This window comes from Microtus oregoni, unplaced genomic scaffold (genome assembly GCF_018167655.1).
Source record: "Microtus oregoni isolate MIOR12 unplaced genomic scaffold, Mior012 000024F_ref0000369, whole genome shotgun sequence".
NCBI classification, from domain to species: domain Eukaryota; kingdom Metazoa; phylum Chordata; class Mammalia; order Rodentia; family Cricetidae; genus Microtus; species Microtus oregoni.
In genome coordinates, this window is record NW_024543083.1 from 2,297,311 (window position 1) to 2,317,286 (window position 19,976).

Genomic DNA, 19,976 nt, shown 5'->3' on the forward strand with positions numbered 1-19,976 from the left:
AAGGTGTGTCTGCTGAGGCCGGAAGAGGGAATCAGATCCCCTAACACTGGAGTTATGGATGGCTGTAAGTCATTATGTAGGTGCTGGGAACCGAACCTGGTCCTCTCCAAGAGCAATGAACCCTTAGCTGTCCCTTCCCTCCAGCTCCTGACACTTACCTTAGAGAGACGTCTTGTTGGGAGCCATACAGCCTAGTCTCAGACCAGCATGTGCCTACCTGTCTAACGGGTTCCCTCAGGGCAAGGCACCTGTGGAAATGGACTGTCACTTGGCAAGAACCAGTAGCCCACGGGACAGCATAGGAATTTGCAAAATTTGTGCAGCTTGCTGATTCTTTTCTCTCTCGTTATTTTTCTAATTCTTCGGGTGGTTTTTAGTTTTACTTTGTCAGTCACACCTGCAGCAGCAGTAAGGGTCCCTGGAAATTCTGTGCTTTCTCCAACATTTTCCCCTAAGATTCAACAGGGGGCTAATGCTTCTCAAATCTCTTATCTGGATATGAGAAGTACAACTCCCAGTCCTGGAACTTTCCAGGCTCAATGGAGACAGTTAGGTACATATGAGAAAGCAACACTTGGAACATTAGCCATGTCTCACAGTATACATGCATACACAGAATAGGGGAAAGGCCTCAGGAATACACATGGGCCAGCTGTTGAGAGTAAGTTCCTTGGTGACCAAGCACAGGATCATTGGTAGGACCTGGTATGCTCCAAGACGAAGAAACCACAATGTAAAATATGGAATGGACAGATCCATTTTTATACGCAGCTTATATTGAGGGGAGAAAAATGGTATAGTGAGATGGGAAAAGAGGGCTTTGTCGAGGTCTGCCTTTTACGGAGAGATGGAGACATGGGACTCTCTTGTAGAAAAGGGAGCTGCATAAAAATATATCTTATAGACATGAAAGAACTGTCTGGGTTTGAATATTCCTTAAATTGTGATGTATTTCGTAAAGTCAAAAATAGAAGCCAATAATAAATGTAGCCCTGGTTAAAAAAAAAAAAAAAAAAAAAAAAAAAAAAACCTCTGTGTAAGTATAAACAAAGTCGGCCTGAGCTATCCGGGGCCACTTGAACGCAATCCACTTGGTGGTCACAAGTTTTCCTTGTGCAGATGCCCCTTCTGGCCTCAGAACCTGAACCGAGGCTAGACCCCGGCAACTTCTTCTCCAACAGGCGTTGGTATCTGTTCTCTCAGTGTGAGAATGCTTAGAAAACAAACAGAAGCCGGGCGATGGTGGCGCACGCCTTTAATCCCAGCACTCGGGAGGCAGAGGCAGGCGGATCTCTGTGAGTTCGAGACCAGCCTGGTCTACAGAGCTAGTTTCAGGACAGGCTCCAAAGCCACAGAGAAACCCTGTCTCGAAAAACCAAAAGAAAACAAACCGACAGCAAGTAAGTTCATAATAAATTTTATAAGGCAATGCAGTGACTTTCAAATTTTTGGAACAATTCTCATAAAAAAATAAAATGACAGAAACTACAGAAACATTGAAATGATCAGCTGAACTGTGAGTGCTCAGAAGGAAGGACTCTGAAGTGGCTCAGCCTACCCCTCCTGCAAGCACAGTCAGCTCGTGGCTTTCTCACGGATTCAACAGCCTCCTGACTTTGATGCACTTCATGTTATAAAAACAATGCAAACCATTCTAAATCATTTAAAACAGAGCAAAGAATAAAATGAGATTAGCGAGAGGTCACATCCTCAGCGCAGCTTTGCAATACACGGAACAAAAATGGCAGATTCAAAAACACACATGTATTCTGTATACTCATATATTTATAGATGGAGACTTACCATCATATAAACTAACAAGCTAGGCCAGGAAGGGCCAGGCATGCCTATAATTCCAACACTCATGAGGTCATAGCTAGAGGATCTTAAGTCTGAAGCCACCCTGGGCTGCATAGAGACACTGTCTCAAATAAAAAGAAAAATAGCCAGCTATATTCATTCATCGGGTGCATTAACTTCACTGTACTTCATATATTTTTTTTTTTTTTTGGTTTTTCGAGACAGGGTTTCTCTGTGGCTTTGGAACCTGTCCTGGAACTAGCTCTGTAGACCAGGCTGGTCTCGAACTCACAGAGATCCGCCTGCCTCTGCCTCCCGAGTGCTGGGATTAAAGGCGTGCGCCACCACCGCCCGGCTGTACTTCATATTTGTTTATACCTGGAATGAGGGTGAAGCAAGAAAAAACAGAACTAGCGCAGGGATAAAAAATTAAAAATATTAATTACTGTGAAATATTATCAAATGAAAACCAACCCCAGATTAACAAAACAAATTTCCAATTAGATAAATAAGATTTTTTTTTTTAAACTAAAAATTTACACTATCAGAAGATCCTGATCCTGATCCAAATCAACGTAGAACGCTGGAGCAGGAAGTAAACTTGATCCGTCAGTTCTTCTCAGAGGTCTACTGGTCTGCCCGCAGCCATACAAGTCCCTGGCCCTCAGCGGAGTGTGACCAGCTCTTCTGAAGAGGTAGGATGAATGGCGACCGTGTTGTCAAAGTCGGCCTTGGTGGCCCCCATTTTCACTGCCACGGCGAAGCCCTGAAGCATTTCATCACAGCCAATCCCCTGCATGTGGATCCCAACCACCTGCAAGAACACAGAAGTTACGAACGTCAGGTTTTTATTAGTTCTGTATTCGTGAGAGAAATCTGATAGCCCAGGGGCAGAAGAGTTGGCTGGAAACGCCTGAGCTGCTGCAACCTCTAGCACCAGCAGCACCAGCACCAGCACCAAAACCAGTCTAAAATTCTGCTATTTCCAATCCAAAGTCAGTGCAGGTATACCCAAGAGGCCCTGTACAGCCCTGCTTCAGTAGCTCCCTCCAGCGTACACCAGGCATCTCTTACTCCTGCTTCCCTCCTGTCCTATGTACTTCTCTTTGAAAGTGATGTCTCTGTTTGATGAACTTCCTTTTCCCTCCTTATTTTCCAGGGTCTTTTTTTTTTTTCCCCAGGGTCTTGTTGTATAGCCTAGGCTGGCCTCAAACTCCTGATCCTCCTGCCTCAGCCTCCTGAGTGCCGAGATCATGGTCTACAAAACAATGTCTGGCTTTCCTCTCTCCTTCCTAAGAACTAAGGGCATTCACTAACCAGACAGCTACAGAACCTGTCCCTTCCCAGTCACTAACCAGACAGCTACAGAACCTGTCCCTTCCCAGTCACTAACCAGACAGCTACAGACCCGTCCCTTCCCAGTCACTAACCACATAGCTACAGACCTGTCCCTTCCCAGTCACTAACCAGACAGCTACAGACCCGTCCCTTCCCAGTCACTAACCAGACAGCTACAGACCCGTCCCTTCCCAGTCACTAACCACATAGCTACAGACCTGTCCCTTCCCAGTCACTAACCAGACAGCTACAGACCCGTCCCTTCCCAGTCACTAACCACATAGCTACAGACCAGTCCCTTCCCAGTCACTAACCACATAGCTACAGACCTGTCCCTTCCCAGTCACTAACCACATAGCTACAGACCCGTCCCTTCCCAGTCACTAACCAGACAGCTACAGACCCGTCCCTTCCCAGTCACTAACCAGACAGCTACAGACCCGTCCCTTCCCAGTCACTAACCAGACAGCTACAGACCAGTCCCTTCCCAGTCACTAACCAGACAGCTACAGACCCGTCCCTTCCCAGTCACTAACCAGACAGCTACAGACCCGTCCCTTCCCAGTCACTAACCACATAGCTACAGACCCGTCCCTTCCCAGTCACTAACCAGACAGCTACAGACCCGTCCCTTCCCAGTCACTAACCACATAGCAACAGACCTGTCCCTTCCCAGTCACTAACCAGACAGCTACAGACCCGTCCCTTCCCAGTCACTAACCAGACAGCTACAGACCCGTCCCTTCCCAGTCACTAACCACATAGCTACAGACCCGTCCCTTCCCAGTCACTAACCACATAGCTACAGACCCGTCCCTTCCCAGTCCCTAACCAGACAGCTACAGACCCGTCCCTTCCCAGTCACTAACCACATAGCTACAGACCCGTCCCTTCCCAGTCACTAACCAGACAGCTACAGACCAGTCCCTTCCCAGTCACTAACCAGACAGCTACAGACCCGTCCCTTCCCAGTCACTAACCAGACAGCTACAGACCCGTCCCTTCCCAGTCACTAACCAGACAGCTACAGACCCGTCCCTTCCCAGTCACTAACCAGACAGCTACAGACCCGTCCCTTCCGGACCCAGTCAATTCTGTCCCTTGCTCTCTAAACACCAGTAGCTCTGTCATGTTCTATGACAGTTACAAGATTATCTACTGTTGGGAGGAACTACACAATTACAAATCAATCCCTGTTGCTGCTGCAGGAGCAGCAAGAACGCCTGGATTTCACTTATAAAGGAACATGGGAGCCCAGGCGCCGGAGTGAGACCCTGGTCAAACACGAAGAGAGCAGGAATACTGCTGACTTAACCGATGTGCCAATCGCAGGCCACTGAGGAAGGACTGTTCCGGGCAGGGAGCTGTGTTTTGCTACCACAACCCCCTCCTCTGCTGGTGTGAGGTGCTGCACTGAAAAACCAAGACTGTCTTGTGGCTTTTGCTGCTGACGCCCATCAAATCACACACACAGCTTATAATTATTAAAAACAGGTAACTTTTTAAAATAAATGTTTATGTTTAGTTCGCTGTGGGGGGGGGGGGGGCAGAGACAGAGCATGAGCAGGCCCAGTGGTGAGAGAGTGGCCGGGTCACTTGTGCTACTGGATGTTGATGGAGGGCAGAGGAGAAACCCCTGAACAGTCAGTTCTCTTTCGCCATCCTGTGGGGTCAGGGGGTCAACCTGAGGTTATTAGGCTTTTGAGCAAGCACCTCTACCTGCTGGGCCAGCTCCTAACATAACGTAACATCACAGCTAGGACCTGGCAGTATGTGGCTTTGGATTTACAACTTGGGAGGCTGTCGCACAAAGGTCAGGGAGTACGAACCAGGCTGTGTGGTAAGAACCAGGCTGTGTGGTAAGAGCCAGGCTCAAAAACCCAAGAGAAAGAAACACTACGTGTGAGCCGTATCCTTTACCAAGCTCCTCAAGATTTAATTCAGTTAGAACAAACAGCTTGAGAAGTGGAGGACCCAAAACTAAACCTATTTTCTAAATTTTAGAATAAGACCCACTCAAATACAGATCAAAGCCATACTGAGAAACCACACGACACTCGCTGGAGACAGTGAAAAGGACAGTGGTGAGGGTGTGGGAGAAGTGGGGCATTTACTGGGGGGACACACAGAGAAAATCCCGCACACCAGAACCCGTTTGGCAGATCCCCAGAAAGCTAAACCGAGAGACTTAACCTTCAAATAAATGGCTGATTAAATTTCTGCTTTATTGTTTTATTACGTTAAGTTTTAAATTGTCTTATATTAAAACACATTTACCACTCTATTCTTTAACAATTTATTTCATTTTTATTTCTGTTTATGTGTGTGGAATTCTGTTCACATGTGTGGGGTGCACTCAGAGGCCAGAAAAGGGTTCCAGATTCCCGCAGAGCCATAGTTACAGGTAGCTGAAGCCTCCTGACTGAAGTCGGTGCTAGGACTGCAGCCAGTTCTCTGCAAGAGCAGCCAGGGCTCCTCCCCATTGGGTCATTTTTCCAGGCCCCCTTCGCCAATATCTCTGAGTTTCCTGTCTGTTCTGGATTAGTGGCTAGTGACAAGTTTTTATTTTTCCTCCTGATTTTTATCTTTAAGACAGCCATTCTTTTTTGCAATACTCCTTTTTTTTTTTTTAAGATTTATTTATTATGTATACAGTATTGTCAGTATTCTGTTTGCATGTGTGCCTGCAGGCCAGAAGAGGGCACCAGACCTCCTTACAGATGGTTGTGAGCCACCATGTGGTTGCAGGGAATTGAACTCGGGACCTTTGGAAGAGCAGGCAGTGCTCTTAACCACTGAGCCATTTTTCCAGCCCCTGCAATACTCCTTTTAATTTTTTTATTTTTTTTTAATACTCCTTTTTAAAAAAGGACCAGAATCTTGTTTCTAATATAAAGAGCCCCAAAACACATGGAAGAGAGAACATTTTCCCCAGTACCTTTTCCTCTTTGTTAGCACAAACCATTTTCATCACACATTTTGTCTTCCTTGTGGTGACAGCATGATACATCGGGGTAAAGATGGTGGAGTAGATTTTCACATTCTCTTTCCCGTATTTATGAATAGCTTCATCTACAATGCACATTCAAAAAGCACCAATCAAAGACTAAACTCTTCCACAGAGATATGAGACGGTACTGTCCAGAAATACACCTGAACCAACAAACAAGAAGGAAGCAGCCAACTGTACCAAAATAAGGGGCAGTCTACAGACTAAGTGTCCACGTCACATCGTACACACAATGGCTGAGGAATGTGTCTCTGATGAAGAGACCAAACTCTCGCAATGCTGGACTCAACTCTGGACTGTGGGTGGAGGACCGTGTTCTAAATGATATCTGAGGTAGATGGCTAAATATGCATGACGTCTGAAGTTTAAATAATACTTTATTAATTGAAGTTTTCCCATCTCAAAACTATGTTTATGTAAGTGAAGACCCTTGTTCTTAAAAAATAAGATGCAGGGTGGACAGTGGTGGCACACACTTTTAATCCCAGCACTCTGGAGACAGAGGCAGGTGGATCTCTGTGAGTTCGAGGCCAGCTTGGTCTACAGAGCAAATTTCAGGACAAGCCCCAAAGCTACAGAGAAACCCTGTCTCAAAATCAAACAAACACAGATGTAGGATGTGTACACAGCAGTGACTCTCAACCTTCCCGACACTGCGACATTGCGACCCTCATGTTGTGGTGATCGGCAACCATAAAATTCTTTTCTTTTTTTTTCCCCTTTGGTTTTTCAAAACAGAGTTTCTCTGTAGATTTTTTTTTTAAGCCTGTACTGGAAGTAGCTCTTGTAGACCAGGCTGGCCTCGAAATCAGAGACCCTCCTGCCTCTGCCTCCTGAGTGCTGAGGTTAAAGGCATGCGCCATCACAGCCCGGCTCATAAAATTATTTTCATTGCCACTTCACGACTATAATTTTGCTACTGTTATGAATCATAATGTAAATATCTGCTATTTCCATTGGTCTTGGGTGACCTCTGTGAAAGGGTCATTTGCCCCTCAAATGGGTCTAAGAACCACTGCAAAAATAAGGCAAAAATAGCCAGGACAGAGGAGTCCTTTGTATTTTTTTGGCTATTTTTAACTTATATGAATATAAAAACCGAGGAGCGGGGAGAGAGAGAACGGACACAGAGACATACGGGCAGCAGGACTACTCCAAGTACTCATTGTTTGAGAACTATGACTAAAGACTCAACAAAAGGGTTGGTGTAACCTGCACACAGTTATTTTGGCCAACAAAAGTTTAGACGAGGAAGCACAAATGACCATCATTTCACGATTCCTACCTTCGGTGAGCCCCACCGTCCCGATAGGGGGGTGGCTGAAGACCACGGTGGGGATGTTGTCATAGTCCAGTTTGGAATCTTTCTTGCATTCAAAAAGCCTATGGGCCAGTTTCCGGCCAGCAGCTATCGCAACTGCAATGACAGAAACAATAAGCCTTGCTTTACTTGTTTTCATACGGCAACACTATCTGATCGGCTGTTTACCCATCTGCGCAGCTCCAGTGGAATGTTACTCCCATGCTCATGATCATCTCTACCTCAACATGGTGAAAACCCAGCACTGCCACTCTGACCAGTCCAAAACTACTGTGTTAGTCACCGCACATTCTCCTGGGAAGGAAAGCAACACGCCTACATTCCCAGCCACCTGGAAGCTAATCTGCTTAATGAGGTCACGGGCTTCCCGGTAGGGTATTTGTGGAATGAGACGCAGCTTGACACATTTTCATTTCTACTTCAGAAAGAGTCCTTTACACTAAAAGCTTCTTTCCACCAACCTGTTTTTATTCCTATGACTTCTCAAAGGGCCTGAGTTCAGAAAAAGCATCAGTTATAGGTTTATTCCCTAAGACAAGCTAAGCAGACCTACATCAAGACGAGACAAGGTTGTTTGTCCAAGTCTTGTAAAGGGATGTAGAATTTTAGTTAGGATGATGGCGTTCAAGAGATCACTGTGCAGCGTGGTAACAGTTGTCAATGTAAGCATATAATTGAGTATACGATGTATTGTTTACGTAAAAATTGTTGAGAGGAGCTGTGTTGTGGGGGCGCATGCCTTTAATCCTAGTACGTGCAAGGCAGAGGCAGGAGATCTCTGAGTTTGAGGCCAGCCTGGTCTACAGAACGAATTCCAGGACATTAGGGCTACACAGAGAAACTCTGTCTTGGGGGAAAAGGCATAGCCATGCACACCTCTAACCCCAGTACTCAGGAGGCAGAAGCAGGCAGATCTCTGTTAGTTGGAGGCTAGCTTTAGTAAGTTCCAGGACAGCCAGGGCTATTTAGAGACCCTATCTCAAAGAAGAAAAAAAAAAAATCACCGAGAGTAGATTTTCATTGTTTTTGAAAAAAAAAAAAAAAAAGCAGGTGAGGTAATAAATGTTAACTAGTTTGACTAAGCTTCTCTTCAAAATGGAAATATTTAAGAACATGACATTGTGTGCCACAAATGCATCACTTTGATTTAAAACTACGCAGAAAGACAGCTTCCTAAGAGAGCTAAAAGGATTGGGGGTGTAACAAAACAGGCTTGCGGGGCTGGAGAGATGGCTCAGTGGTTAAGAGCACCAGCTGCTCTTCCAGAGGTTCTGAGTTCAATTCCCAGCAACCACATGGTGGCTCACAACCATATGTAATGAGATCTGGCACCCTCTGGCGTGTGGACATACATGGAGGTAGAATGTTGTATGCATAATAAATAAATAATTTAAAAAAAAACAAACAAAAAAAAACAGGCTTGCTCCCTGAGGTAAAACTGGAGGGTCCGGTGAGGTCTCAGAGACAGCAGAAAATGACATAGCAAATGATGTGGCAAACACCTTGGATATGTTCCTCAGGTGAGTGGAACAGGAACGAGGACAAGGACATTAGAGCTGCTGGCACCAAGACCACTTCCTCCTATGAGAACGCCAACTGCCTAAACAGACGTCTTCAGAATGTGGCCTATACGAAAGGTCTTCTAGCTATGAATTCAGGATTTGCTAATCTGTGATGGTTCATCATCAACTTGGCTGGATTTAGAATCGGCTAAGAACACAGCCCTGGCTGTATCTGAGGGCTTTTCCAGAGCCGTTTAACTGGAGAGAGGACCTGCACTGAACATGGGGAGCACCACTCCCCGGGGCTGGCATCAAAAAGGGAAAAAGGACAAAGCAAGCCAAGCACTAACATCTGCTTCTCTCTGCTTTCTGAACGTGGACACGATGTGCCCACAGCCTCCTCCTGCTGCTGCCGCCATCCCCTGCCCGCTATGACGGACTAGGAATCCCTCACACCAAGAGCCAAGGGAAACCCTTCCACCCTCAAGTTACTTTTATCAGGTATTTTGTGTCAGCAACGAGAAAAGCAACAAATACAGTCTTCTGAGGAATAGTGAATTTTGTTCAGAAAATGTGAGATACCTAGCCTGCATCTACTTTAATGCCAATTTAACAAAGACATGAATGCTTTTAATTTTTCTGAAGTAAATTTGACTACAAAAAGCTGGGCAGCAATCCCAGCACTTGGGAGGCAGAAGCAGGCGGATCTCTGTGAGTTCGAGGCCAGCCTGATCTACAAGAGCTAGTTCCACGACAGGAACCAAAGCTACAGAGAAACCCTGTCTCGAAAAAAAAAAAAAAAAAAAAAAAGCTGGGCAGCTTTAGATGACACAGGCCTTTTTTTTTTTTTTTTTTTTTTTTTTTTTTGGTTTTTTTTGAGACAGGGTTTCTCTGTGGCTTTGGAGCCTGTCCTGGAACTAGCTCTGTAGACCAGGCTGGTCTCGAACTCACAGAGATCCACCTGCCTCTGCCTCCCAAGTGCTGGGATTAAAGGCGTGCGCCACCATCGCCCGGCCACAGGGGCCTTTTTTCCCCGAGAAAGAAAGCAGCATTACCTGGGGTGAGAAGAGCTCTCCCACAGACATCTCCCACAGCATAGATGCCTTTGACACTGGTATTCTGGAATTCATCTACGATGATATGGCCTTTGTCGTCGGTCTGAACCCCCTAGAACCACAAAGGAAAACCTGGTAAGCACTGGGTCCATCTGTCATGGAACGTCAACCCGAGATCAGCGGCACTTCATGCACCTGCAGCTCCAAAAACCCACAAGACTTAACAGCAATGTGTAAACCACTTCAAGTCAACAAGTTCCAGAGCTTCCTTAGTATATATTGAATTGTTATATATTATATAATATATTGAACTGTTTTATTTATTTTATTTTATTGAGGTGCTTTAATGGAACCAGACTGACCCATGACCCAGTAAACATGGAAAAGAATGACAACAGACACACCACCCTACTCGATACCCCGCGGGGCTCCTCTGAAACAGTGCCGGTCAACTGTTTCATGAAGTACTTGAAAAGCACTGAACTTTGTCAACTTTACAAATGCTAGGGGCCCTTGGGAGGGTGAAAAGCACTGAACTTTGTCAACTTTACAAATGCTAGGGGCCCTTGGGAAGAGAGACCCTCAATTGAGGAAATGTTCCTACCAGACTGGCCTGTGAACAAGCCTGTAAGAGGGCATTTTCTTGATTAATGATTGACGTGGGTGGGGGCAGCCCACTGGGGTGGTGTCATCCTAGGCAGGTGGTCCTGGGTTTTCTAAGAAAGCAGGCTGAACAAGGCACGGGGAACAAGATAGTAAGCACACAGCACTGCTCCATGGCTTCTACACCGGTTTCTGCCTTGAGTTCTCTGGATAATGGACTACAGACTATAAGCTTAAAAAAACACCAATTCCTCCCCAAGTTGCTTTTGGTCATGGTGTTTTATCACAGCAATAGAAACCCAACTAGAACAGTCACCTAGAGGGTCACAGTCTGAAACAGTCACCAAAGGCACTTTTTTCAAGTTACCATCTTTTTTTTTTTTTTTTAATTTAAATCTCAGCCAAGTTTGCATTCTACTCCAAAATGTGCTATTCTGCACACCAAACACACTCCCTTTATGCTGAGTCGCCTTTCCTCTAAGATGTGCTCTGCTTATTCTGCGGCTTTGCCGGATCTGAGTGACACAAGGCTCCAGTGGGAGATAGAGAGGTAAGTGCAGTGGCTTCTGCAGAGAAGCACAGTGCTGACGAGCGGCCACTGAGTTTGAAAATAGCCTGGTCTACTTAGCCAGTTCTGGGCCAGTCCTGGCTACACAGTGAGACCTAGTCTCAAAAATAAGTAAATTTTTTTATATGTTCACACACACACACAAATACAATATTTGGAGCTGGGATGTGGCTCCATGCTAAACATACATATGTTTAGCATGTATCAGGCTCTGGCTCCCAGCATCAGAGAGAGAGAGAGAGAGAGAGAGAGAGAGAGAGAGAGAGAGAGAGGCTTGAATCCCAGCTCTGTCACTCACTAGTTATGAAATTTCACATAAGCACCTATTTAGCTACAGACACTTGGGCTTCTATTGCAAACGAGTTTAGCTTGATCTCTAAAACACAGTGGTGAGCTGGACTGACTTCCTACTCCATCGAGCTACCGGCCTGGTGAAGTATCTATTAATCCTGTGTCTTGGTTTCCTTGCCCTTCAGTTACCGGCAGGATTTACTGGATGAGTAATCACTGACATGACTTGGCACACAGCAGCCATCCAGTTTGTGTTACGACAGACCGAGCTCAGCTTTTCATAAGGTGAGAAGGAACCTTCGTTTCTGGCCTCATTGCTTAAAAAAATCAGGAAATAATGAGCTGGGGAAATAGGTTGGTAGAGTACCAGTAAATTAATGAGCTAAGGAAGTAGGTGAGCTGGTGGAGTACTAGTGAATTAATGAGCTGGGGAAGTAGGTGAGCTGGTGGAGTACCAGTGAATTAATGAGCTGGGGAAGTAGGTGAGCTGGTGGAGTACCAGTGAATTAATGAGCTGGGGAAGTAGGTGAGCTGGTGGAGTACTTGTCTAGCATGCTTGAAGCTTTGGGTTTGATCCCCAGTGTCAGTGCAATCCCAGTACTTGGAAGTAGAGTCAGGAGGATAAGGAATTCAAAGTTGGAGTTAGGAAGATGGCTATGTGAGTGAGGAGCTTGCTGGGCAAGCGAGATGACCTGAGTTCAATCCCCAATGCCAACGGAAAAGCCAGGTATAGCAGTATCACAGAGATGGGGAGGCGGAGACAAAACTATCCCTGGGGCTGCTAACCAGCCAGTCTAGCCCAACTGGCATGTTATAGGCTCACGGATAGACTCTCAAAAAATGTGCTATAGAGCAATTGGGGAAAATACTAATGTCCGTCTCTGGCCATTACATGAAAGCGAGCACACATGCACACGCATGCGCCCACACCAACATAAACACACAGAGTCAGCAAATAAGGATGGGAACTGAGAGGAAAGAAGAGGAGGGGTGAGGTCGGTGGAAGGACATGAATTAGAACCCAGTACAACCACACATCCATATGAAGATGCAACAACAAAATCCATTACTTAGTTTACCAAAAACAATTTTTCAAATTCAGCAAATAAAAGAGAGTAAGAGGGGGAGAGACATTCACCACACAGGACGGACAGGATGGCCCAGTGGGTTAAAGTGCTTGCTGACAAGCCTGAGGACCCGAGTTCGATCCCCAGGACCCACGTGGTGGAAGGAAAGAACCGAGCTCTGTAAGTAGTTCTCTGACCTTCACACGGGTGCTATAGCACAGACATACCCTCTCACAAATAAATAAACGCAATAAAAATAATTCAGCAAATCTAGTTAAACACAGGACCTCAAAACATTCCATCTGCACAAACACAAGTTACCTATTAAAGATGAAAGGCTCAGGAACTAGTTTTATTATTATGAATAGTGAGTTTTCATTAAATTTCATTGAAGACTGAAAATAAGACAAGCCCCTCCCTAGATATTTAATTCTTTGAAGTGTTGAAGGCTCCAGGTATAGTGGCTCCTGACTAGAATCCCAGTAGTTGGGAAGTGGAGGCAGGAGGATCAGAAGTTCAAGGTCATTTTCAGTTCCCTATTGAAATGAGGCTAGCCTGTACTATAAAAGATCCCGTCTCAAAAGCCAAATAAACAAATTAATACGGGGACCTGTGGTGCAGATCTGTAACCCCAGCTATTTGGAAGGAAAACTGCAAGGCTAGCCTGGACTACAGACTGAGTTCAAGGCTAGCCTAGGTAACTTAGTGAGACCACATCTTTAAAAAAAGAAAAAGAAGGAAAAGGAGGGCTAGGATTACAGTCAATGGTAGAGTACTTGGTTAGCATGTGTGGGAGACCCTAAATTAGCACATGTGGGAGACCCTAAATTAGCATGTATGGGAGACCCTAGATTACCACGTGTGGGAGACCCTAAATTAGCACATGTAGGAGACCCTAAATTACCACCTGTGGGAGACCTTAAATTATCACATGTAGGAGACCTTAAATTAGCATATGTGGGAGACCCTAACTTAGCACGTATGGGAGACCCTAAATTATCACATGTGGGAGACCCAAAATTAGCATGTGTGGGAGACCCTAAATTAGCATGTATAGGAGACCATAATTCAATTCTTAGTACTGCCAAGAAGAAAGGAAAAGAAGGGAGGAGGAAGAAAGGAAGGAGAGAAAGATGAAGGAACAGGAAATGGGAGGGAAGGTGGGATGCATACCCAAAATCCTAGCATTTAGAAGTCTGCAAAAAGGAAGTGAGTCAGGAAATGGCTGGACGATCTGGATCAGACCCTTCCAATACATGATACCTGACCTGGGGTGAGGACACTAGAGAGGAGAGATATTCCAGAGCAAAAAGGCTGCATGACAAAGCCCATGGATGGGTGTGCAAAAGGTCACGGGGCTATCGGGAGACTGAAGACTACACAGGAAAGCCTGTGGATGGGTGTGCAAAAGGTCATGGGGCTATTGGGAGACAAGACTACACAGGGTAGACCGAGTCAGCTTACCACTTTATTTAGATTCAGGCCCCGAGAATTTGGGTCCCGTCCAATGGCCCAGAGCAGGCAGTCAACATCTGGAATCACAGTTGTAGTGGGTTTCCTACCAGGAACCGCAGTAACGACCTGAAGTTCCAAGCCGGATGTTGTTTTCTTTACTTCCTTAACCTATTAAAAAAAAAAAGCGTTAAGTATGTATGGGAGGAACAGGGTGAGAGTAGCACGAAAGCAAAGATTTTTCTCCCGGCACCAGGACTGAACCTAGGGCTCCACTCACGCCAGGCAAGCATGCAACCACCAAGCTACATCCTACCCTCTTGTTACTTATTTTGGAATGGGATCTCACTAAATCACCCGGTATGGCCTTAAGCTTACTCTGTTGCTCAGACAGGCCTTGAACTTATGATCCTCCTGCTTCAGCTTCCTAAGTGGCTGAGAGTTCAGACCTAAGCCACTAGGCTTAGTAAAACAGAATTTTTTGTGTGTTTTATTTTTTTTTTTTTTTGAGACAGGATCTCAATCTATAGCCCAGACTGACCTCAAATTCAAATCAATATTTTCGTATCAGATTTCTAAGTGCTGGGATTACAAGTTTGGGCAATTATATCCAATGACTAGGAACACTGGGCATACGAGGTAGTTTGTATGAAAACAGCTCCCACAGGCGCATGCTCGGTCTGGACCTGAACCTGCAGAAAAAGGGTCCTAAAGGGCAAGGTGCTGAGGTGGAGGATGGGATGAGAACAAGAGACAGAGTTCCGGGACAGCCAAGGCTAGCTCAGCAGTAACCAGGAGGTCTGTATGAGCTGGTGATTCATGACAGCAAACTTAAGAATCACCATATCTTCTGGGTGGTGGTGGCACACACCTTTAATCCCAGCATTTAGGGAGGCCGAGACAGGAGGATCTGTGAGTTTGAGGCCAGCCTGGTCTACAGAGAGAGTCTCAGGACAGGCTCCAAAAGCTACAGAGAAACCCTGTCTCCAAAAAAAAAAAAAAAAAGTTTCAGTTCTAGCCAGTTGGTAACACACACACAACTTTAATCCCAATACTTAGAAGGCAGAGGCAGGTGGATCTCTGTGAGTTGGAAGCCAGCCAGGTCTACAGAGCTAGTTCCAGGAAAACCAGGGCTACACAGAGAAACCCTGCCTCGAAAAACTAAAAGTTTCAGCTCTAAGATCAACTACCAGCTTGTTCTTTTTCTACATCTTGACTTCATTAATATGAAATACTCCTTTATAAGAAAGAAATCAGGGGGCTGCAGAGATGGCTCAGAGGTTAAGAGCATTGCCTGCTCTACCAAAGGTCCTGAGTTCAATTCCCAGTAACCACATGGTGGCTCACAACCATCTGTAATGGGGTCTGGTGCCCTCTTCTGGCCAGCAGGCATACACACAGACAGAATATTGTATACATAATAAATAAATAAATATTTTTTTTTAAAAAAAAGAAAGAAAACATTTTGGCAGAAGCCAGGTGTGGCAGTGCACATCTATAATGCTAATACTCGGGAGGCCGAGGCAGGAGGTTCACGAGTTCAAGACTAACCTGGAGCATGCCTTTAATCCCAGCACTCGGGAGGCAGAGGCAAGCATATTTCTGTGAGTTTGAGACCAGCCTGGTCTACAAGAGCTAGTTCTAGGACAGGCTCCAAAGCTACAGAGAAACCCTTTCTCGAAAAACCAAACCAAACCAAACCAAACAAAAAAAAAAATCACCAAAAGAACAACCAACAACCATTCACTACAAAACACAAACGGGGTTAGATGGGGGAGCACACGCTGATAGAGAGATGGCTCAGAGGCTACAAGTACTGGCTGCTCACAGACACCCATAACTCCATCCCTATACATTAAAGGAAAGAGAGATGAAGGAAGTAATTGGCCCGCGGAATCAGGCAGAAGCAGGCTAAGCTGCAGCAGAGGAAGTAAGTGTGCATTTGCAGCGCTGAGAGCTGGCTCAGTGGTGGAGCCCTTTCACACACAGGATCCTGGGGTCTTAGCTCTGGCCACGTACCTGTGAGAACTTCAACACCTCCACACCTGCGTTCTCTAGCTCCTCGGTGCAGTTGGAACTGATGAGCGAGTCAAAGTTCCTAAGGACCTGCATTTCAACATGGCGGCAGAGAGCCGGGTGTGGGGAAAGAAACGAAACTTGATTAAAGGGCCTGGAGAGATGGCTCAGAGGTTAAGAGCATTGCCTGCTCTACCAAAGGTCCTGAGTTCAATTCCCAGCAACCACATGGTGGCTCACAACCATCTGTAATGGGGTCTGGTGCCCTCTTCTGGCCTGCAGGCATAGATACAGATAGAATATTGTATACATAATAAATAAAAAAATAAATATAAAAAAAAAGAAACTTGATTAAAGTCATAGCACGGACTTAGGAAAGCAGCTCCAACCCTCTATGACCCGCCTCTGACCACCTCCTTCACGCATGCTTGCGCTGGGGCGGAGTTTATTAGACCCTCTCTTCGCCTACGTCAGCACCAGTGTCTCTACTAGCTCTGGTTTCATCTACATCTAGAGCTCTGAAAAATGAGCAATCAGACTTCTACCATCTTCACACTCCTCTCCTATTCTTCTTTTCTTTTTTCTTTTTTGCAGAACCTAGGGGAATTCTCATGCAGCGGGGCTGGCTTTCCCTCTAGTCTACAAGAAGGCTTCCTCAATTATCCTATGAGAAACAGCTGTGAGAGCCAGCATTTTAAACTAGTAGTGAAAGAGAGTGGGGGCCAGGGGCGGGGGTGACATAAAAATTTGGCAACAGTAAGAAGTTTCTGAACACACAATGACAGAAACTTCATTCAGAACCAAATGTATACTGAGTCTAAAGAGCTCCTGGCAGGGCCCACCACGCTGCACACTGCGACTTCCCGGACGCCGTGCGGCACATGCCACTATGCCAGTGACCATCAAAGGTCAGATTGAAGACGAGCTTTGTGTTATGACCTGCGGTGTTTTTACTGCACATACAAAGCCTATGGTCCTTATAGAACCCATGACATATCTCTATCATCACTCCCTAGCATGGAAGGGTCAAATTAGTGTACCTTTGGATTGTACTGTATCAGAACGTCTGATTTTGAAGAATGTTTGCCTAGAGGAGCGAGCCAGACCATCCCATTTGCAGTGCTTTTTTTTTTTAAGATTTATTTATTTATTATGTATACAATATTCTGTCTGTCTGTATGTCTGCAGGCCAGAAGAGGGCACCAGATCTCATTACAGATGGTTGTGAGCCACCATGTGGTTGCTGGGACTTGAACTCAGGACCTTTGGAAGAGCAGGCGATGCTCTTAACCTCTGAGCCATCTCTCCAGCCCCCATCCCATTTGTAGTGCTTTGAATGAGCGTGTCACCTAGGCTCAGATGTTTGAACGCTTGGTCTCCAACTGGAGGCGAAGTTTGCAGGGGAAGCTTAGAAGGTGAAGCCTTGCTGGAGGGCCAGCTCTGAGCATGTAACGCCTCAGGACACTTCCAGTTCACACGCTATCTGCTTTGTCTGTAGCTGAACGCTCGGTTTCCTGCATAAGCCACCATGACTGCCATCTGCTGTCACAGGCAGCATGGCGTAAGCCCATCCACATGCACACGTACATATCATATGTACATAATAATAAATTCAATTAAAATTTAAGAATTAGGTGAGACCTAGTTTTTATTTTATTTTTTTTTAAAGATTTATTCATTATGCACACAATGTTCTGCCTGCATGCATCCCTGCAGGCCGGAAGGTGGCACCAGATCTCATTACAGGTGGTTGTGAGCCACCATATGGTTGCTGGGAATTCAACTCAGGACCTCTGGAAGAGCAGCCAGTGCTCTTAACCGCTGAGCCATCTCTCCAGCCCGATACCTAGTTTTTAAAACATAGGGCTGGAGAGATGGCTCAGTGGTTAAGACCATTGCCTGTTCTTCCAAAGGTCCTGAGTTCAATTCCCAGCAACCACATGGTGGCTCACAACCATCTGTAATGAGGTCTGGTGCCCTCTTCTGGCCTGCAGACATACACACAGAATATTGTATACATAATAAATAAATAAATGAATTTTAAAAAATAAATAAATAAAACATAGGAAAAGTTCTCCTCTAATTAGAAACAAAAAAGGGAGAAGAGGAGACGGGACTTACCTTATCATGCCTTATCATAAGCGACGTCCTGGAGCCCAGGGCAGAGAAGATGCCAGCTATCTCCACGGCAATGTAGCCCGCACCCACAATGACACTGCGCCTGAGATGAGAGCGAAGGGGGCCGGTCTTGGAAACTGGCTTTGGAATGGCTTCAGAGGTACAGGCTAGCATGGTACCTCAGCCTCTCTGCTCAGTTCTCCCAACAGCTAACATTTTAAGAATAACATGGTGACATGCACCTGCAATCCTACGCATCTGGCGGCAGCAGCAGCCTGGTGTGAGTTCCAGGGCACCCAGAGCTACATAGCGAGTCATCATTCTCAAAGAGAACAAAACAAAATTCTCCTCCACAAAGGAAAGATATTTTGCTGGTTGGTGGTGGTGCATACCATTAATCCAAGCACCCAGGAGGCAGAAGCAGGTGGATCTCTCTGAGTTCAAGGCTGGCCTGGTCTACAAAGTGAGTTCTAGTACCACCCTCTTTCCCCCGAAAAGAAAGCTTTTTGTGTGTGTGTGTGTGTGTGTGTGTGTGTGTGTGTGTGTGTGTGTGTATTTTTCGAGACAGGGTTTCTCCGTAGCTTCTTTGGTTCCTGTCCTGGAACTAGCTCTTGTAGACCAGGCTGGCCTCGAACTCACAGAGATCCGACTGCCTCTGCCTCCTGAGTGCTGGGATTAAAGGCGTGCGCCACCACCGCCTGGCTAAGAAAGCTATTTTTATTTGACATATAAGTTCCTTATGTTCTATTTTCATTCATTTACTTATTCATTCATTGAAGATAGTCTCTGTGTATCAGTTGACCAATACATAGTAGCTGAGACTGGTCCTAAGCCCCTTCCAATTTCCATACATAAATCTAACAGCAGCATTATTTTCGGGGCTGGGTATTTCTCCTCAATCTTTATTCAGCTCTATTAATCCTTGTAGCATGATCATAGGCCAATTTAAGAAAGCCATTTGAAGTCAGGCATGGTGGCTCATGCCGGTAATCCCAGCATCTGGGTGGCCCAGGCTGCAGTTGAACTCAGCTTCCTGAATACATTTTGGTTTAACAAAAGAATTTAAGCTCCAGTGAAATGCTTGAATGCCTGGATCAGCGCCGGAGAAACCCAGCTGCTTCAGGCTGACTTCCAGGCTGAGGCGTAGAGCCTAACAGCCCCAGAGAGTGATTTCTGCTACAGGTTTTCCAAGGCTCCAACACGCCCCTCTCATGGCTGCAAAGAACAAAGGAACTGTCTTCCAGGACTTTCTGTAGACGTAGCTTACAGAGGCTTCCTGGCTTGGCTGGAGGCTAAAGAACTCAATCGGTTGCAAATGACTGGTGAGGACCCTGTTACCCTAAAATCCTGAGCATGACTGGAAGCTTCCATACTCCTGAAATCCCATGAAACGGCTCCACTTGCATCTCCATCTCTCATTCCCACGCGAACCCCTTCCTTTCCATAAGTCTCCCCCACCCACACCCCACTTTTGCTTTTCTCCTTTCCTCTGCCCCTTCTCTTTCTTTTCTGGACACTGAAGTCCTACATTGTTCTAGGTCTTACACTAGACGAGATGGGTAACAGTTTCTGCCCTGTTTCAAAGGGTCTTTTTGTTGATGCTGACAGGGGTGAACCCAGAGCCCTTTCCATACAACGCATGCCTCTGCCACCTAGCTGTATCTCCAGCCTTAAAAAAAGTCTAAAGACTGGTCTGGCCAAGTGGCCAAGGCTGGCTTAAAATCTGTTCAACAGCCCAAGGGCCTTGAATGAATCTGCAATTCTACAGCTCAACCTCTAGAGGAGGTGGGATTATAAATCCAAACCGAAAGGTCTGGCCCATGAAGAATTCCTAA

The 19,976-nt window shown here is 45.8% G+C and overlaps 1 protein-coding gene across 1 annotated transcript in view; it reads right to left on the minus strand.

Annotated features, from left to right (window-relative positions):
* Nucleotides 1-1,401: 1,401 nt before the first annotated feature.
* Nucleotides 1,402-19,976, minus strand: part of Gsr (glutathione-disulfide reductase) — a 38,211-nt gene continuing 19,636 nt past the window's right edge. The window contains exons 7-13 of the mRNA XM_041673992.1: nucleotides 18,145-18,244; nucleotides 16,027-16,113; nucleotides 14,020-14,178; nucleotides 10,027-10,138; nucleotides 7,434-7,565; nucleotides 6,077-6,210; nucleotides 1,402-2,614 (exon numbers count right to left, since the gene is read on the minus strand). Coding sequence (XP_041529926.1) covers nucleotides 2,465-2,614; nucleotides 6,077-6,210; nucleotides 7,434-7,565; nucleotides 10,027-10,138; nucleotides 14,020-14,178; nucleotides 16,027-16,113; nucleotides 18,145-18,244 — 874 coding nt within the window. The 3' untranslated portion in view covers nucleotides 1,402-2,464. The remainder of the gene's footprint in view (nucleotides 2,615-6,076; nucleotides 6,211-7,433; nucleotides 7,566-10,026; nucleotides 10,139-14,019; nucleotides 14,179-16,026; nucleotides 16,114-18,144; nucleotides 18,245-19,976) is intronic.